A 19522-nucleotide genomic window follows, 5' to 3' on the forward strand; every position below is an offset into this window, starting at 1 on the left:
AGAGAGTTGATGATTTCAATCAAGATATGCTATACTTGCAATCCGATCTTGGCACCGTTGGTGTCATCAAGACCGACCTAGATCTTCTCAATAAGACATTGGACACGTTTCCAATCAACTATGAGGTTCAACCTCATACGTACCGCACTCATGTAGAGGAAGGAAAGATCTGGTCTTTCGCCGACTTAATGGTGCTCTTGGCTAAGAAGGAGAGATTCTGAGATCCTCCTCAGCAACAACAATAGACATGTTGGCACTAAAAAGATTTCTACGCCATAGTCTAACTATGGGAAAGCTCCTAAGCAAAATAATCAATCAAGGAATGCTCCATATCAGCACCAAAACAACAACTCTCGTGGTGGGAGGCAACAAGGCCGGTCTCGGCCTAAGTCTAATACTTGGACTCATGATGGTGGCGGCGCCGCACCCTCGAGGGAGGCCGTCCCCATCCCAAACCTCAAGGAGACCGTGCGCCTCCTCATGCCTCCACTTCCGGTAATGGAAAGTTTCCATGCTTCAAATGTGGCTCATTCAAGCACTTTAATCGCAATTGTCACACTAGTAAAGAGATGATCACTGCATACTCCACCTACAAGAAATTTCTACAACCCGAATCGAATCATGTGGATGAGGACACTGAGATCATGACTCATCACATCGAAGCCCCAGCCCCTTGCTTCTAAAGCTAAGCCTTCGGACGCTACTATGGATACTCCCGACTTTGATTAGTCGTTTTTAGCTTCTTCAGCTTTATGAATTCAAGTATTGTTATGGCCGACCGCCATTGTTATTTTCATTAACTTTGTAATAGTCTTTTGATTTTGGAATTAGAAGTTCATGTGTGATGTATTAAAGATTGGCATTCAATAAAATTTCTCATTTTCTTGCTTACAAGACGATCTCTTTGAGAATTTTATTTACCTTACACTTAGCATGATGATCAACGTGTGCAACTCACGTGGTTTTTAAATTGGACGTTTTTGGGTTACATGGGACCCCAATAGCACTACATTCTGAATTTGGAACTTAGAATTTGGAAAACGGACCTCGGAACGTCAAAAACGACGTCGTTTGGCCCTTAGTCGTACCCGGTTACTGTTCCGGCGTTTCCGGAATGTTTTCCGGCGTATTGGCGTCTTCCGGCCACTTTCCGGCATTTCCGGAACCGCCATCCGGTTCCTGTCGGACCTGAAACTCCGGCCTCCATACCGGCCAGCTCCAGCCGGTTTTCCGGCAATTGGTGCCGCCGATTTCCGGTGAGTTTTCCGATGATTTTTCGTCGTTTCTCGTCATTTTTCTGGCATATTTCCAGCAGTCCTTGTTGCCACGTTTTTCTAGTCCAAATTTCATTCGGTTTTGAGTTCTTTTGACAAGGTTTTCCGGTTCGTTTTTTCCGATTTTCTCCAAGTCTGTTATATGCACTCACCGGCACTCTTTGTGTGTGTTTCCACACCATTTTTGGATGGTTTCTACCACCCTAGTTTACTGTTTGGTATTTCACTGCTTTAATACCATGTTTCCCAACTCTTTAGTTGAAGAATGTAGTATTATTGCCATGTGATACATTCGATAGGATCGCACTTTGTTCCGATTCCCTTTCTTACAATATCATACGGCGTATTGTATAGAATTGTTCCTGTGTCGCTGACTCTCTTAATTGTCATTTTGTAGATGTCCCGCGGCGAAATCGAATTTCTAGCTGATTGCGGAACCACCCACATTGTCCTACGGCACAGACAGTTGTTCACGGATTTAGTGTTTTCAAATTCTTCGATGACTACAATGATTGGCTCGAAATCCATCATTCAACGAAGAGGCACCGCTTCTTTCATGTTGCATAATGGTACGACTCTCAACGTCGTAGATGCTCTTTATGCGCCGATGTCTCCCTGCACCTTACTAAGTTTTAAGGACATACGTGTCAATGGTTTTCACCTCGATACTTATGTTGAGAATGGAGAGGAATATCTTTGTGTTACCTCTGCGAAAACAGGCCAGCACCGCATCTTAGAGAAGATGAAGAGTCTCAGGAATGGTTTGTATCTTACTTCCATTCGAATCTTTGAATCACATGAGGTTGAACACAACTTTTGTGATTCAGACTCTTATATGCTTTGGCATGCCCGTCTCGGGCACCCTGCACGTGATATGATGATTATAATTCATAAGAATTCACATGGTCATCCATTTTTCAAGCCCCGGAAGCGATTGGAGGATCACCTCACCCGTGCTCCACACGGCGAGGCAGTGCCTACCCGTGCACAGCAAGGTATGGCCGAGCTTGCCTCTCTCGGCAACTCCACGGCTTTTATGCCGTCGGTGGCGGCATCCCCTCCTTCACAGGAGCTTGTGATGCCTTCCGTGATTGCTAATGCCTCCATGGAAATTTCTGATACCCATCGCTCGTTTTGCAAAGCTTGTTCTCTTGCTAAATTTCAAGGAAGTCGTTCTTTTGCTAAGGCTTCGACCGAGAACATTTCATTCTTACAATGTATCCAATGTGACATTTGTGGACCTATTCAACCAAAATGCGGACCTTTTCGATATTTTATTGTATTAGTTGATGCATCGACGCGTTGGTCACACGTCGCTTTGCTATCCACAAGGAATGCTGCATTTGCTAAGTTATTAGCTGAGATCATCAAACTTCGGGCTCACCACCCCGACTATCCTATCAAATCCATTCGTTTGGATAATGCTAGAGAATTTACCTCCAAAACTTTTGATGATTAGTGCATGTCTATTAGGATCGAAGTTGAACATCTCGTTCCTCATGTTCATTCACATAACGGTCTAGCAGAGGCTACCATCAAACGTAGTCAGGTTGTTTCTCGGGCAATGGTTATGGGTACTAACCTGCCAGTCTCTGCGTGGGGATATGCAATGTTGCATGCAGCGATACTTATTCATTTCAGACCCGCGGCTAACCAAGTGTTTAGTGTCTACCATATGGTAACTGGTTACGAACCCAATATTTCACACTTACTCATTTTTTGTTGCGTCGTCTATGTGCCTATTACGCCTCCAATGCATACTAAGATGGGTCCTCAGAGACGATTAGGTATCTATGTTGGCTATAATTCCCCAACGATTGTCCGCTACTTAGAACCAACCACCAGATATCTCTTTACTGCAAGATTTGCAGATTGTCACTTTGATGAGACATGTTTCCCGTCGTTAGGGGGAGATGAGAATGTTATCATTCCAAATGAACGTCAAGAATTAACGTGGTGTGTCTCCACTATGTCTCATTATGATCCCCGCACTGTTCAAAGTGAGTTAGAAGTGCAACGCATTATCGACCTTCAGAAAGTCGCGGATTCGATGCCCGACGGCTTTGTAGATATTGCTAAAGTGACGAGATCAAACATACCCGGTGAAAATGTACCGGCACGGTTTGATGTCCTGAAATACGGGCGTGGAAGACAAGCTCCTGGACCTAGCAACGTTGGCTCCGCCCCTGATAGTGGTAAGAAGGCCGGTGGAGGCACCACCGTACGCCGTAGTGTTGCCGGCGCCCCTTGTGGCGACGATGCCGAGATGGCCCGGCATGGAGCAGCTTCGGCCTCAGCTCCTCAAAGTAAAAAGGGGAGACCGATAAACTCTAGGTATTCAAAGCCTAGAAGAAGCGAATGACCAAGGCACAACGCGTCATCAACGATGAATCACCATTGTATGAAGTTGTCTCTGATTACAGCTATGTCCATGAATCAACTCAACTGTTACCGTGGGACGCTATGGAACCTTGTTTGATGCCAGAGAACAACTAAATCTCAGTGAACTACACAAGTGAGCAGTCGGTCCGAAACCGAGCCACTACATACATTGATGACGTTTTCGCTTATTTCGTCGCACATGAGATCATATCTGAAGACGACGTTGGACCTCGCTCTGTAGTTGAATGCGAACGCATAGCAGATTGGCCGAAGAGGAAGGATGCAATCCAAGCAGAACTTGACTCATTAGCGAAGAGAGAAGTCTTCGAAAAGTTGAATTGACTCCAAGAGATGTCAAACCAGTTGGACATAAATGAGTTTTCGTTCGTAAACGTAATGAGATGAACGAGATCGTGCGTTATAAAGCAAGACTCGTGATGCAAGGATTCTCACAACGACCTGGTATTGACTATGAAGAGACTTATTCTCCTGTTATGGACATCATTACCTTCCGCTACCTTATTAGTCTGGTAGTGTCCAAAAGACTAAACATGCAACTTATGGATGTGGTCACAGCTTATCTCTACGGGGATCTTGACGCAGAGTTATACATGAAAGCTCAAGAAGGACTACATTTACCTCCATCAAGTGCCTCCAGACCACGGAGTGCTCATGCAGTCAGATTGCGTCGTTCATTGTACGGGTTGAAGCAGTCCGGAAGAATGTGGTACAATCGGTTGCATCGATACTTGGTGAGAAGGGGTTATAAGAACGATGAACTATGCCCATGCGTGTTCATACGAAAGACAAATTCCGGATTCGTCATCGTTGCGGTCTACGTTGATGACATGAATATAATTGGTACTCTTGATGAGATTGAAGAGACCGTGTCTTATTTGAAGTCGAAATTTGAGATGAAAGACCTAGGGAGGACGAAATTTTGTCTCGGCCTTGAGCTTGTGCATAGGGCTGACGGCATCTTAGTCCATCAGCCGAATTACACGCAGAAGATGCTTCGACGTTTCAATATGGATCTATGCAGTCCATTGTCTACTCTCATGGTCGTCTGAAGTCTAGATATCAAGCATGATCCATTCCATCCTAAAGAGGATGATGAAGAAGTTCTTGGTCCTGAAGTTCCATACCTTAGTGTGATTGGGGCACTATTGTATCTTGCTCAATGCACTAGACCGGACATATCTTTCGCAGTGAACTTATTAACTAGATTTAGCTTCGCGCCTACGCTACGTCATTGGAATGGAATCAAGCATTTGTTTCGGTACTTGAAAGGTTCCCTTGACATGGGATTGCTCTACCCCTATAGCAGAGAGAACACTACCACGGTATCTCCCCACACCACCGCCGTCGCCGACCCCGGCATTGCCACCGTACGCCACAGCAACGCCGCCGGCCTCCATGGCGTGGAGACCGTGCACGGTGCCGAGAGCAGCAACCGGTCCCGTGCAGATCTTTCCCCTGATGCAAAGACTCCAAACAACTTATTAGTTGGTTATGCCGACGCAGGGTACCTCTCTGACCCTCATAAGACTCGTTCTCAAACCGGTTATGTGTTTGCCATTGGGAATACGGTGATATCTTGGAGATCCACGAAGCAAACTCTTGTTGCTACTTCTTCGAATCACGCGGAGATCATCGCTCTCCATGAAGCAGTTAAGGAATGTGTTTGGCTACGATCACTCATTCGTCATATTCGTGATTCTTGTGGATTAGTCTCTACATCTGATCAACTTACGTGCATTTATGAAGATAATGTTGCTTGCATAGAGTAGACAAAGTTAGGTTTCATCAAGGGAGACAACACCAAGCATATTTCGCCCAAGTTCTGCTACAACGTTCAACAACAGAAGTTCTTGAATGTTCAGATCAATCAAGTGAGTTCAGAATCTAATGTTGCGGATTCGTTCACCAAGTTTTTGCCTAAATCTACTTTTGTGAAACATGTGAAGAGCATTGGCATGCGTCGTTTATCGGAACTTTAGAATTTGATAGACTTCATGGGGAGTCTACATCACATGTTAAGATCTTTAAGTAGTTGGTGCGTTGTGCTCTTTTTCTCTTCGATCAAACTTTTGTTTTACCCAAAAGATTTTTGTTTTGCTTGACAAGGTTTTTACCGAGGCAACGTTGTGTACCATGCAACCTATGCATGCGACATAAGGGGGAGTGTTCCGGGAGAATTACCATTCTACCATGTATGTGTCTTAGCCTAATAGGGTTCATGTTAGGAGATAGATTAGCATCTCCGTAATAGATTAAGACTCCATAATAGATTAGGACTCCGTAATAGATTAGGACTCCGAATCCTACAAGATTGTTGTTTTTGTAATGCCTATATATAGGCCAACATATCATTCAATAATACAATTATTTTCATCCTGCATCAAATCTCAAATTTTAGATACTATTTTCTGGAACATAGGACAAATCAAACAGTATTAATTTGGTTCCAAGTGATACGAACATCCGAATATAGGAAATGATGTTTCAAACTTTTGGTTGAATTGGAACATGTTCATTTTTAATGCAATCATCATCTGATATTTGGTATAATCCCTTCTTTCTTCTTGATTAAGGTGACGTCCAAAATTACTAATCCAAAAAAGAATAACTATCCCATCAAAATACTTAAAACTATAACATTACGAATTATTAAAGTGCATGTAGTAGTACTTATTCAAATGGAATATAAATCACTGATTTATTAGATTCTTCATTCTGATTTAACGTGTAAAAAAATTTAAAGAGAAGAAGATTATGTTCGTGTTGCGTCCTCTTTTCAACTTCAAGTACACGTCTATGACACATTCAAACTTATATTTAGCTAAATGATAAGAGTCAGCAACAGCTTTGTTCATAAACAGTAAATATTTCCTTTGTTAATCTACCATTAAAGTTGATTTAAGGCTATGCATAATTATGGGTGCTCGAACAGCTCAAAGTTAAATTCTGTCTGTCTCCTCTACTATTAGTTAAAGAATTGCAAAGTAGCAATTAATGGATCATTAGCATTGGTTTATATTAGGAAAATATTTGCTTTACTGCCGACCCTGGGATGAGGAACTAAGCAAAGGTGGCTTGATTAAGCATTTAACATAAAGATTATTTGCAGCCAATTAGGGCCTCTAAGCATAAGATGAATCCAGTTGTTCGGTCATGTCAACAAAGACGAACTTTGAATAGTATCAATTTCATGTCTGGCTGTGGTATATGAATATACATTATCACAAGGAAAAGGGAGGAATAGCACTTTCTTCAATTGCTTATGAAAGAAGTGGCTTCTTGTTACCCCTATATTGTCTTCTGTGCACGTTATGGATGATGTACCTTATTTTCTTTCTTCCTTTTCCGTTGATTGATCTAGTTTCATGATCTGTTTCAACTTTTCTGTAAGAGGATGATAACAAGTAACAAACTTAATTGGGATCCCTACAGTGCAGTAATATGTGCAACTATACATTAATAAAAGTATACCATCACGTAATACATGCATACTGTTGTATGAAATTAATTCATGCATGGTGTTATTAATGTTTATAGATTTTCGATAATGTTTTTCATTTGTATTGATCAGTGTATCACTAAAACATACCTAATTTCTAGCCACCTTTTTTCTCATGACAAAATGTCAGTAATTGTGGCAACATCTAGAGTCGAAATTATATTAGATATCGGATAATTAAACTACCAGACAATGCGTGTAATATGTCAGCGCTACATGCATGTGAAAGTCTCTTAATAATAGATCTGAATGTTTGACTGTCCTATAGTATCGGGAAAATTCTAGGGTATAAAATATTCTCTGATGGGCGGTGATCTGTATTATTATCATTCAAAAGCGAAAAAAACCACAAAGACTAAAGACTACTGAGCGGGTTAAAATCAAAGAACCAGAAGGAAAAACAAATTAAACGACGGACAATACATTGAGAAAGGAAAGAGCTAGAGAGACGGACGGAGGAGGCCGACTCCTTGCATGAAATCGAATTTAATTGATCACCTCTAGCTCGATTATCTCATCTTCCGGTCTTCCACCTCTATACCTAGGTTAAGTTATAGAGGTGTTAGAGGGCGACTCTGATGGATTTATTTTGAGGCCAAGTACGTACGTGGTACACAATCGCTGGGTGTATCCGGCAAGGCAAGGTCGGAACTACTCAGACAAGACGTAGGGAGGTGGTCCACCTTGAGAGAACAGGTGACTTTTCACTCTTCAACAACTTGAACAAGGATTTCCATAAAAAAAACAAAAAAAAAATCTTAAACAAGGATCCCATTAAAAGAACAACAACTTAATCAAGGATGGTGTGTTTAAGGTTTAGCTTTTTGGTCTTAAGAAAAATTAACCGTACCTGATATTGTAAGTGGTAGCTGGGATACAATCATAAAAAATTATGAAGACAATACTGATTGACCACAACTCAATGAATGTGCGTGATGAGCTAGAGCTAAATTAAATGGAGTTTTCGCTGAATTTAAGTAGAATGTTAAAATTGAAGATTATTCTTAATTATAAACGGTCTGTACCAGTTTATAAGAAAGTTTTTCAAGTGTTAAGGCCATCGATTTTACTTTTAATTACAAATGGTCTACACCAATTTTAAGGTCAAAATTAAAAGTATAAAAAAGTGAGATCCTATTCTAAAAACTATAAGTTAAAAATAAAACATGCAAGTGATGCACCCTAGTGTACTCAATGATTGATCAAAATTCAAACCGTTGTCAGTTCCCCTTGTTTTCTATTTTCACACAAAAGAAACTAACAAATAAATTAGTGATGAGATTTCTGATGGATGGACAGAGAAGAGTAGAAAAGTAGTGATTGGACAGAAGGGAAATGAAATTGTAGTAAGAAATGGTTCATTTCCGTAGGCAGCCCTTTAGATTGATTAGACAACCGATTTCAGCAAGGTGACTCAGAATCTGATGTGATGAGTTGATAACAAAATTTAATTATCTACATTCCCATTATATAACCGTTGGCTATCGATGTGGTTCCCCCCACACTTCTATTCTGTTTCCTACTTATTTTAGCTTTGAACATATATAATGTAGATGCCCCCAATTACTTAATTATTATATTTGCTCCTCACATTATTGACATTGATATTTTCTCCTTGTTGTTTACAAAGAACAAGTATGCAATTTCCTTCTCAAAAAAAAAAAAGAACAAGTATACAATCATTATACATTGTGACTGCGCTTTTGTTTTAGCCTAAAAACATCACTTAAAACGAAACGTAAGAAAATACAGCTAACGCAAGTAATTAATCACCAAATTTCAATACTTTAAATTTCTTTAGTAATAAAAAAATGCAGTTACAGACTTACTATATACTTCTATAAATGGTGCTGCTTCATTCGTAATTTGTGGGGTTTTAGTCCAACGAGGTTTGTTCATATGGTGGCGCCTCCAATGATTTAGGGCTATCATCGAAAAAGAATGATTTAGGGCTAATGTTGAAAATGAAAATCACATTGTGTTAATGTATGAAATGCACATGTATAATTATGTCGGAAACTTAAGGTCTAACTTAAAGTGCCCTCCACGAATAAGGATTAATGCCGGTCATTTGATTGCAAATTTGTTTTTGCATTATATTCATCAAGAGGTGATGCTGGCAGGCGAATCTTTAAGATAAAAATTGATGTTTTGGTACTGATCATCAGTGGCAGATCCTATATAACTAAATTGTAGATGCTTGAAATATAAAATCAAAGAAAAATAAAATAGTGAAAAATATTGATAGTGTGAAATGTTTTTTATTAATTAAAACAAAAATAGATACAACAAAACAAGTTAAATTATCTAAATTTGACGCTTCCGTTTTGATTATGACATTATATAATCTTAGTCTAATCACCGATAATCATTGAAAAATAAAACAATTACCATTCTACCAACATACATAACCAAATAATTCAATAGAATAGTACAACACAAAAGTCACAAAACAATTCAAAAATCTAGAATTTTATTCTATTAATTCATATATCAACAAACAATTAATTAAGTTCATTAGATGAAAAAAGCATAATGATTACCTCCGAGCAATAAAACATATGTAACCAATGCAGTTGAATCAGTGGATGGAAAAACTTGTTTATTCACTTCTTTTCAGAAATATTGCAGCAACGGGGTCTAATGGATACACTAATTAGCCGAATTCAACAATCAAAAATATTAATCTGAATATCCACAATCAATTGGAAAGATGTTGAAGCAAACCCTAAATTGAAGTTAAAAAGTCGAAATCCAAACAACACCCAACACTTGCATTCAATAAAAATCTCAACTTGGCCAGAAATCTAAAATCCTCAAATCCTCAATTTCATTTCTTCCTAAAAAAATAAAAAATAAAATAAAAAAGAGATTGAAAAATTAAAAATCCACCTCTCTATTTCTTAATATTTGTTGCGATTCTCTCCGCCGCCACCTAACTCATTAGTGGAGTGTAGAGCTTTAATTTTGGGATTAAGGGTTAGGGCTTTAATTTTAGGGAAGAAGGAGAGGGGAGAAGGCGACGAGATTGAGAGAAAAAAAATTAAAAACATGTCGTCTCCGTGAAATTGGAGAGGCCGAGAGGATGGGATGGGTGAGGTGATTGAGTGTGAGTGAGTGTAGGTGTGGGTGTGTGTATGTGTGAGATGATCGAGTGTAGAAATGTGTAAGGAATACTTGACTTAAAAAGAAAATTAATATTAGTATTTTTTTTTGTTCTGATTAAATCCCCTCCTAATACATAGGATCCGCCACTGCTGAGTCTGACCATGCTGACTGGAGTGAGAACCCTGAAACCCACCATTAACGATACCGGCCAGCCGCCAGCGTATAATTAAGCACTTCATATGTAGTTATTTACGTGTGTCGGTGTATGGATAATTTCAACTTGAACTTCATCCGCAGTCAATGCTAGCTGGTATCAGTGGTATGGATGCAGGATTTCAACGTGAAATTCATCGGCGGACAAACACTTTAGATACACCAGCTAGCCTTGAAAAGCAATTCAGAGTTTCATCTGTGAACTTCATTTAGCGTTTAGCCATCAAATGGTTACTTCGGCCTTAAGAAGGCCAAAACCTCCATCATGGTAAACGATTTGCAAACTTTGCTAGGAAAAAACAAGAATAAGCAGATAGGTATGCTTTAATGCTAGGTTTAGACAATAATCATCAAACAAGGATCTAAGAATTGAGCTGATTACGTACGTCATTGCAGTCCCTCAACTATCAGTGTCAGTAATGTTAAAACTTTAAAAGTGCCTATGAAACTTGAGAGAGAGAGAGAGAGAGAGAGAGAGAGAGAGAGAGAGAGAGTGCACTATTTCTTAGGACTAAATCGTTATATTTATGAATGTATATGTCGCAATATCTTCTCAATTCTGTTCTTTGAGCAGTCTAATTTAATTGCCACAACTTGCTAATCCCCTATACAATTAACTTTCAGTTGTTTAGTTGTCTTGTCGTCGTCAATAAAGAGAATTAAAGCCGGTCGTCCTCTAACTATTGCATCTGTACTAGTCCATTGATCAAATTTAAATTACCAAAAAGATTATTCTTAGTTGTAAATATGAATGTGTTTCATGCAGCGGAGATCAGGTGACTTGCGCAAAAGTTAGTATTGAAGTAGAACGGAAAAAGGCTACAATGGTTCTGTCAAATTAACCCAAGATAGGAAAACATGGATATGTATATGCGGAAGTATCTATTTAGGGTTCAATCGATCATTGAGCATTTTTCTCTTCTTTTTATTGTAACACCCTGAAAGTACTATGACATTTAGCAACATTGTATCTCTCTTTCTCAAGAAACAGTAGAAAGGTGAATTACGGATACTTGGCATACTTGTATGTACAATTCCTCAGTGTGGGAGAATGAAATCTGTTATTCTAAAGAACTATCGGAGATGATCAAATAGTCATAAGGGATTAAGAACATCAAAGTCATATATTCTCTTAAGAAAAATTCTTAGGATGGAATTTTTCTTTGGTTACGAATCTCATGATAATTAAGATGCACTTGTACAATGAAACAAGGCCTACGGGATTAATCCAGTAAGTAATGCAAAGGGAATAACTGAAATTAGTGATGGACTTTCCATTATACAAGTGATTGGTAGTGTTGTACAAAACATGCCCACGTATATCAAACGAAAAAAGAATATAAATCACCTTTCAACTTTTTGTATAATTTATTTAAGAATATATATATAATCAAGACCCTTCTAGTGAGAGATCTTTAAAAAAAAATGATAACTAATTCACTAATTTTTTGATCACATTTTTACATCTCAACCGTTTAATTTTTAGAGTCTAATGTGTAGATCACTTTTGTAAAAATTCAGCCAAAATTAAAGTGTTTAAGTCATTCAAAACTGGAAATTAAACTTATAAACATAATGGTTCAAGTTTGACAGATTTAGTGCATTCATTGTTTTCACCAAGTTTGATATCTTAACGATCACCATTTTGACTGACATGTTACAGAAGTGATCTATACATTAGACTCTAAAAATTGAAAATGAAGATGTGAAAATATAATCGAAAAATTGGTAAATGAATTATCATTTTTTTAACCAAAAAAATTGATCCCTCTTTAGAAATGGACTGTATATATAATAATGTCCATGCCAATTTTTTAATATCTTAAAATTTTAGGTCTGCTCTTTTTTTAGCTTATATAACCCCCTTCCTCCCTTTGCAGATTCATGATATGTTTGGTTGAGGTGGCACACAAACCCATATCACACTTCAGTCTGGACTCTGGAGTGCTCTCTCTCTCTCTCTCTCTCTCTCTCTCTCTCTCTCTCAGAGCTAGGTTTACTGTGAGATGAGGGTAATTTTTCGAGGTTCATTCATATGACCTTTTTTTTTTGGTCTGACATTCATTTGACCTTGATTTTTGTAGATCTGTGCATGTAAGCATATATGATTGGGTACGTTCCTTGAATTTCATGGATCAATATCTTCTCTCAGTTTGTTGGTGATGAGTATTGGCGGTACCTCAGGAAGGGAGCTTTCTTCAGTCCACTCATGGGTGGCAGTAGGATTTCAATTAGCTGCCGACTCATTCTTCCAAATACTGGGTTCTTAGATCGTACGTTCAGGACGGACCCAGTAAATGTGTGAATGATGCGGGAGACAAGTTGGATCTTAAGCCTCCTGTACTTGGACTGAAGGGAGCTCCCTTATCAGATAAGCCTTATTTATATACTTTATATTCATATATTATACTGAAGCTGGTCAATCATCAAACGATAACCCTGAACTTATCTAGATATTAAGTATGCCTGGTAGCCCAAATCTTGATCGATTAGCTTACTTTTTGTTGTGTTTATCTTGTCGGGTAACCTAGAAAGGAAGCCCTATATATAGATCAACGCATGCTCACATATAGTAATAGTTATGTTATATTAGGTGTTTCTTAGTATCCATCTATTTGCTAGTTTAGCTTTTGAGCATAAAGTAATCTCTGCTGCACTGCTTGATGGTTCAAGTTGGTTTAAGCTGAAAAATGTTTTCATTTGTGTTTCTTACCTTCCAATCGAGCAGTTGGGGGTTCTTTTTGCGCGCGGGGTGTCTATATGTGGGAATAATGAGTTCTGTTTGCAGTTAGCTAGGGTTTGAAGACATTCATGAGAGAAGAAGAAGCCACGCTCACACGCTTTACAACATTAGCTTCTTGGTTCTTGCTTCCCAAGCGCAACAAGTTCCTAGACATGTCTCCCAGAGGCTCTGTTCAGTTACCAAAGTGTCCTTGTATGAATCAGCCAAATTGAGCTAGAAAATTGTTTGAATTATATATTTTACTGAGAATTAATGTTTGATTTGACTGGTGTTTCTTATGATATTGTCTGTAGTTCTTGAACTTTCAATGCTGTGTGGAAAAATTGTAAACTGGAAAAGAAGGGCTGCTTGGTTATTTATATTAGTATCAACTTCAACTTAGTTGTTCTTATTCCATTTCGATTCCATGCATATTTGTATAGTTCAACATATAAATTATAAAATGTCCTGGTCTTTGTTTTTTGCTCTTCCTCTTGTGCGATTATGCGTTCACGGTTCTCCGGCTCATGATATAACTAATACAGTATAAGAAATTAAGAATTGAAGTGGACTTATTTTGCAAAAGGAGCTCTTTCTTCTTCCTTTTGATTTTGGGTTTTTAATTCCATTATGAATGCTGTTTGGAATCCAGTTCATTAAGTACATATAGAAATATATAGTTATATACCCACATACTGTAGCAATTTGCACAGCCAAAAGTTTAATCGAGTATGCAAATAGAAGTTTATATATGAAAATGCTTCTATAAAATTGAAATAATATAGATGAACAATAACCATAGTTTGCTAATTGATGAGGTCATTTGCTTAATTTCTTCCCTTTCCTGTTATTACTTATAACTTATAAGTAGTCAGTCAATTAATCTAGTTTTGCAATAAGGTTGGGTTCTTCAAGCTATACGTAGCTAGTGCTTCCAACCAAGTCGCAGCGAAGAAGTGACAGATGCCTCATCACAGTTATACTTACCTTCCCGAAAACGAATCTCTTTTGAATAGAAAATGTACTTCAAGTTCCAACCACAGATGATATTTCTGTTTTCCACCATTACAACTTACAAGACAGATCGATGCATGGGTTTTAACCTTTGCATTCTTTACGGTTTACCTCCTCAGTATCTCCTCCTGTGTTTTCCTCTGCCTCTCTAAGCAAAACAAACACTGTTACCAGAAATGGATACAGCCTTTTACCTCTCTGTCTTTTTTCCCAGCTTTGATCCATCCAACGGTTCTTTCTCGTGCTTTTTATTAATCACCGCACCATCTTTAACAAACATGAGTGCCATTGTTTTTTGTCTTCTTTTTTTTTGGTCAATTGTTTTTTGTCTTCGTTCTTGTGCAAATATTTGGTGAATCAATTTGTGTGGAATTTTCCACGCGTTCATTTCCTACTGATGAATAAACAGACGAATTTTCGAGGGGTCTAAATTTCGTGCTTATTAAACTCCCAAATGTACTGTCAAACTAAGCACAATATCTTGTCTTTATTCTTTGGTTCCTGTATGTTCTGATCCATTTGGAAAAGGGTTAATTAATGTTGATGATCATCATTCAACTGATCTCATATCTTAATCACAATTAGTTTTCTTGCCCTCAGCATCTCAATCTTTAGATTTGAACCAACATCTTTTTAGAAAGCGATGAGAGATTGATATATAGCGATCGATGCTAGCTTCTGTCTTTTGTGATTAATTAAAATGATGGGACTAGTCAGTGTGAAATACTGCGATCGAGTTTGTGAACTACAAGACTTGAGAAGTACGTGTAAAGTGAAGGGAAAATTGGTGCAAGAAAGTATTCATAAAGCGTAACATAAAATCGATCTAATTAACAGATAGATACACATGCAACTTAGAATTCATTCATCATACGAACCCAAAAAAAAAAACTTTCATTCTACTTACTGCACCCAAAATATTAGTTAAGGAAATGAAAGACTTCATATCAGAATCAAGCGTAAGCTAATAAATAAATACATTGAAAATTAAAAATAAATGTGTGTTACGAGATAATTACTATTCTACCATTGCGTGTATCTTAGCCTTATTAAGTTTCCTGTTAGAGATAGATTCGCATCTCTGTAATAGATTAGGACTCCGAATCCTATGAGATTATGGTTATGTAATGCATATATATTGACATAATTATCAATCAATAAACGGTTACGTTCTGTTCTATTACGTCGTTATTATTCTCGTTTTGTTCATCCTCCAACAATGTGTACATATAAAAATATATTTATACACAACACACTATATTTGAATGGGTGGGTATATTGAATATATAATTCAAAGTAGGGTTAAGTAGGTAGAAAAAAAGATGTACATAAATAATTTGATTAACAAAATAATCCTCATTTTAAAGAATATTTTTATTTTTTTAAGAAAAATATAAATAGAAAATGACAACATTACCCCTCATGTGCATGACATGTGACACAAAATTGGATAGAAACAGTTAAATTTAACGGATGAGGTGCAAATCGGCAATTTTTACTAAGTTTAGGAGGTAAATTGACTCAAATACAAAGTCAGGGTGTAAATCGGTAATTTTTACCAAGTTTAGGAGGTAAATTGACTCAAATGCAAGTTCGGGGTGCAAATTGACAATTTCAGCCAAATTTAGGGTGTAAATCGGCATTTATGCCAAATAAAATTAGAGGTATGAGTTTAGTTTAAAAAAGTTCTCCATTATTGGACTTATCTCTAATTTTCTCATAAATAAATTTAATTACTACTTATTAACCCTATAAGATTTGTGCTGTACGACTACACGTGATAATTTGGTTCATAATCGTCAAATATCCCGCTTACCTCAGAGGGGTATTCTAAATTGCTGTACCCGGACCATCTTATAATTCCTCTCTAAATCGAACTCCTAGTTCTTGATTTGGCGTCAAAAAATATGTAGAATTATATATCAGTAACCAATTAATATTTGGTAATTTGTATTGAACTACAAGTACTAATTAAACTCCTAATTATTCTGAGCATTAACTAGCAGTAGCCATTCACACATGTAAATTGCAATTAGAGGGTAGCTGTGCTGAAATGTAAAGTATATGAGTGCCAAATCATCATGGGGATATGCTTTGGTCAGTCAGCACCTGTGGAAGGAATGTAGAGTCAGCATCAGCTTTTCAATTACTAAAACACCAATGATTTGGTTAGAGTTAATTAATTAGATGTCCGTGATGTTGTTAATTAACACGCTAGTCTCCAGAGCAGTCAAAGTGCAAAAGCTCTTGCTGTGTTGCCATCACTTAGAGAATTTATGTCGTTTTCAGAACAATGGTTAGTACGACATGGAAATGAAAATACGACTGGAGAAACAATCAATTACAAATAAGACAAATTTCTCCCATGAATGACAGAACAGGAGATGCCTAAAGACTAACGCTAGTTTAGAAGAGAAGATAAGGTCCTGTAATTGTTCGACTTGCTGAAATTAATTGGAAGCTCTAGCATGGGAGCAGAAGGGTTCGAGATATTTGAAGTTGGCCCTTGTGAAGATGCTTACACAATGGTCTACCTGATAGGCCAGAGGTTTTCAAACAAGATAAAGAGCAGGTTGGCCAGTGACCTCATTCTTCAAGACCAGCTCCTCCCATTTGCTCAGACCACAGAGTCACAGCCACTCATTCAGTCTCTTACTGAAAATCACCGGAGCAAGTTTCCGAGGTTATGGGACGAGCTCGTAGGAACTGCAGACGGAAGTGGTGTGCCAGTTCTTGAAGTAATGGTCAATTAAGAAGTTTAGTTTTTCAATTACACTACTAATAGCATTGGTGTACGTTATAATCACATTGAAGTTGTTTGGTTATCTGTAGATTATGCTGATCAACTTTAGGAAGGAAATTCTTCCATTTATTCCAAAGACAGTGGATATGCTTACCTGATTGACCTTGAGATGGAGATACATGTTTGCATGGAAGAATGGTGTTACTCCGATCTCATAAACTGAAACCCGGTTCTTTGATGCAGTTTCTACATTGATAATTCTTTGTTCCCTTGTCTCAATTAGATTGTAACTATGGCCTGTTGAAACGCCTGCTGATTCAATTCTGCAGGTGCAATCCATGCTATTAAAACCAGTGTATTGGCCTAATTTAGCTATTTAAAGAGCTCAGATTACTAGGTCTTACACATAATGCATCATCAATGCTCTTTGCTTCAAGCAGGTCTCGTGAAATAAAGTTCCGGCCAATCCCTCCAGCAACAATCTCACTTTCAGATGGGGGTACCGAATTTAACGTAAACGCCTGTAAATAATGCATTGGAGATAACCATTTTCAAAGCACATAAAAGTGATACAACTTCGTTCAAATTGATGCTGTAACATTTTGGTCTGTCACTTAAGTTCCTGTGACTTGATTGGACCAGATAAGCTGCATTAATAAAGGGTAATCTTACCAGGCCACGACTGTTAAGGCCAAATGCACAGCTAGGGAGCTCTCCGGCATATGTATATGCAATGAATGATAAACCATTTGCCAGAGTTTCCTTCATCAAATAGCAGCAATGCCAGTCATTATCGATCATGTTACTTACTAGTTGCTGCAATATTTAGTGAACATAGGAGTGATAGGACTCGCTAGCTTTTACTTGCCATATTGAACGTGAAAGAGAGCATACGTGTGGCCAACCAGAGCAACATTTGCATCCTCATTGTGGGCTACCATTGCCATGGAATCACTAGCAGACAGGACTTTTAATTGAATGGATGAGGCTACAATGTAAAGAACACAAGATTATTAGTTGCCTAACTACACAGTACACACCAAACTGTTGAACAAGTATGATCATATATTATCCATGATTTTTATTCAGGGTCGGACAATAACATGTTTAAGAATATAGGGCAATGCAGTAGATCCAACACAATAAAGTCATCCACTAATATCAAATCGATGAATCAATAATAATTGTGATAGGAAACTCAATTTCTTCAATTTTCACCTAGTTTAAATCACAGGTCCATGTGAAGGTACATGATGAAAATTCATTAACAACGCAAAGGAAAGCAACTACGCTACCTAAAGGCTCCAAAGAAGATGTCCTGTCACTTCTAGGAGATACAGACGAGTCAACATACCCTATCTACATGACAGGTGCAAAACAAACCAATTGGAAAGTTTTTTACTCTGATCTATTCTTACTTATTCCTCATTAAACTGCTTGCGGTGTTTCCAGGTCCAACGCTCTGCACTGTGTGCACCGCAGTGATAGACCTCAACGAACAAACACTATCAATTCTCGAGGGAAACCCGAAAAATAGAGAAATTTCTCACATCTTCTCTACCTGTTCAGAAGATTTCAAGATGCCATTACAAAAGCTCAAAGTCTAGCTGCATTCTTAAACTGTGTAGCATGTGGAGCTCCTATGCAGGTTCATAGAGGCCTAAAACGTGCCCATCAGGTCAGCGCATTGCCGCAACCTGGACACCAAAGATTGTTACACAATTTTTTGACAATTTAAAGAATAAGTCATGACACAACTGTTAATTAAGAACTTAAGCCGATCATCACCTTGCCATATATTTCATATTTGATTGGACCATCTAGTTCAGCTCCTAATGTCATTAGTTTCTTCGCTGTTTGGTTAATGTCTCACTGTGAACGACATAAGCGAAGAGTGTCCCTTCTGCATTACATGGTCCCTGTGAAACAAGATTATTGGCAGAACCCAGAAAGCAATACCTTTCCACATTTACGTTGAAAAACACAAACGCGCAAATGCAGTGCAAAAGTTCATTGAGGCATATCATTAAACAGGTTGAGTGCATCTAGCAAAAGAGTAATACTTGGGGGATTGCATGAGGCCGAGTTTGAGTGGACCCGACTGAAGCTCGGCCCAGCGAAGAGTGCAGACGTGAACGGTGAAGTCCAAGCCTTCCGAGTAGAACCGAGCAGCTTTGGGAACGTCCTTGTGCAGTTGTAGTATCCACCTAAACGACGCCGCTGCCATCGCTCTCCCTCTAGCGGAGTACCCAAAAAAAAAATCTACATTTATATAAATAACTTTAGAAACGGGCATACTGTACTTGTAGTTTGGACCAGTATAAACGTCTTTTGAAATTTCTAATTTCATTATAGATTGAAAGTTTCTAATTTCATACTAGAAGTTATTCATGATCAATTTAAGTTTAGTATCAAATTGAGATATATATTTGTTCCACTAACATGTTAATTCATATAACCTAAATATACCGTTAAGATGAAACTTGTTATGGTTTACAAGTGTAGTTAGTTTGAACACATATAAGTTAAAACGCTTAAATTTCATT

The 19522-nt window shown here is 38.0% G+C and overlaps 2 protein-coding genes across 2 annotated transcripts; one reads left to right on the forward strand and one right to left on the reverse strand.

Annotated features, from left to right (window-relative positions):
• Positions 1-16701: 16701 nt before the first annotated feature.
• LOC126795405 (uncharacterized) lies at positions 16702-18659 on the forward strand. The gene is made up of 6 exons (XM_050522246.1): positions 16702-16971; positions 17066-17116; positions 17306-17331; positions 17417-17489; positions 18211-18346; positions 18429-18659. The coding sequence occupies exons 1-6, from the start codon at positions 16702-16704 to the stop codon at positions 18581-18583; spliced, it is 711 nt and encodes a 236-aa protein (XP_050378203.1). The 3' UTR covers positions 18584-18659.
• LOC126795275 (uncharacterized) lies at positions 18617-19210 on the reverse strand. The gene is given in 4 exon segments (XM_050522119.1): positions 18617-18673; positions 18765-18846; positions 18848-18895; positions 19040-19210. Coding segments are annotated over 4 exon segments (351 nt in total). The 5' UTR covers positions 19204-19210.
• Between the last annotated feature and the right edge of the window lie 312 nt (positions 19211-19522).

This window comes from Argentina anserina, chromosome 5 (genome assembly GCF_933775445.1).
Source record: "Argentina anserina chromosome 5, drPotAnse1.1, whole genome shotgun sequence".
NCBI classification, from domain to species: Eukaryota; Viridiplantae; Streptophyta; class Magnoliopsida; order Rosales; family Rosaceae; genus Argentina; species Argentina anserina.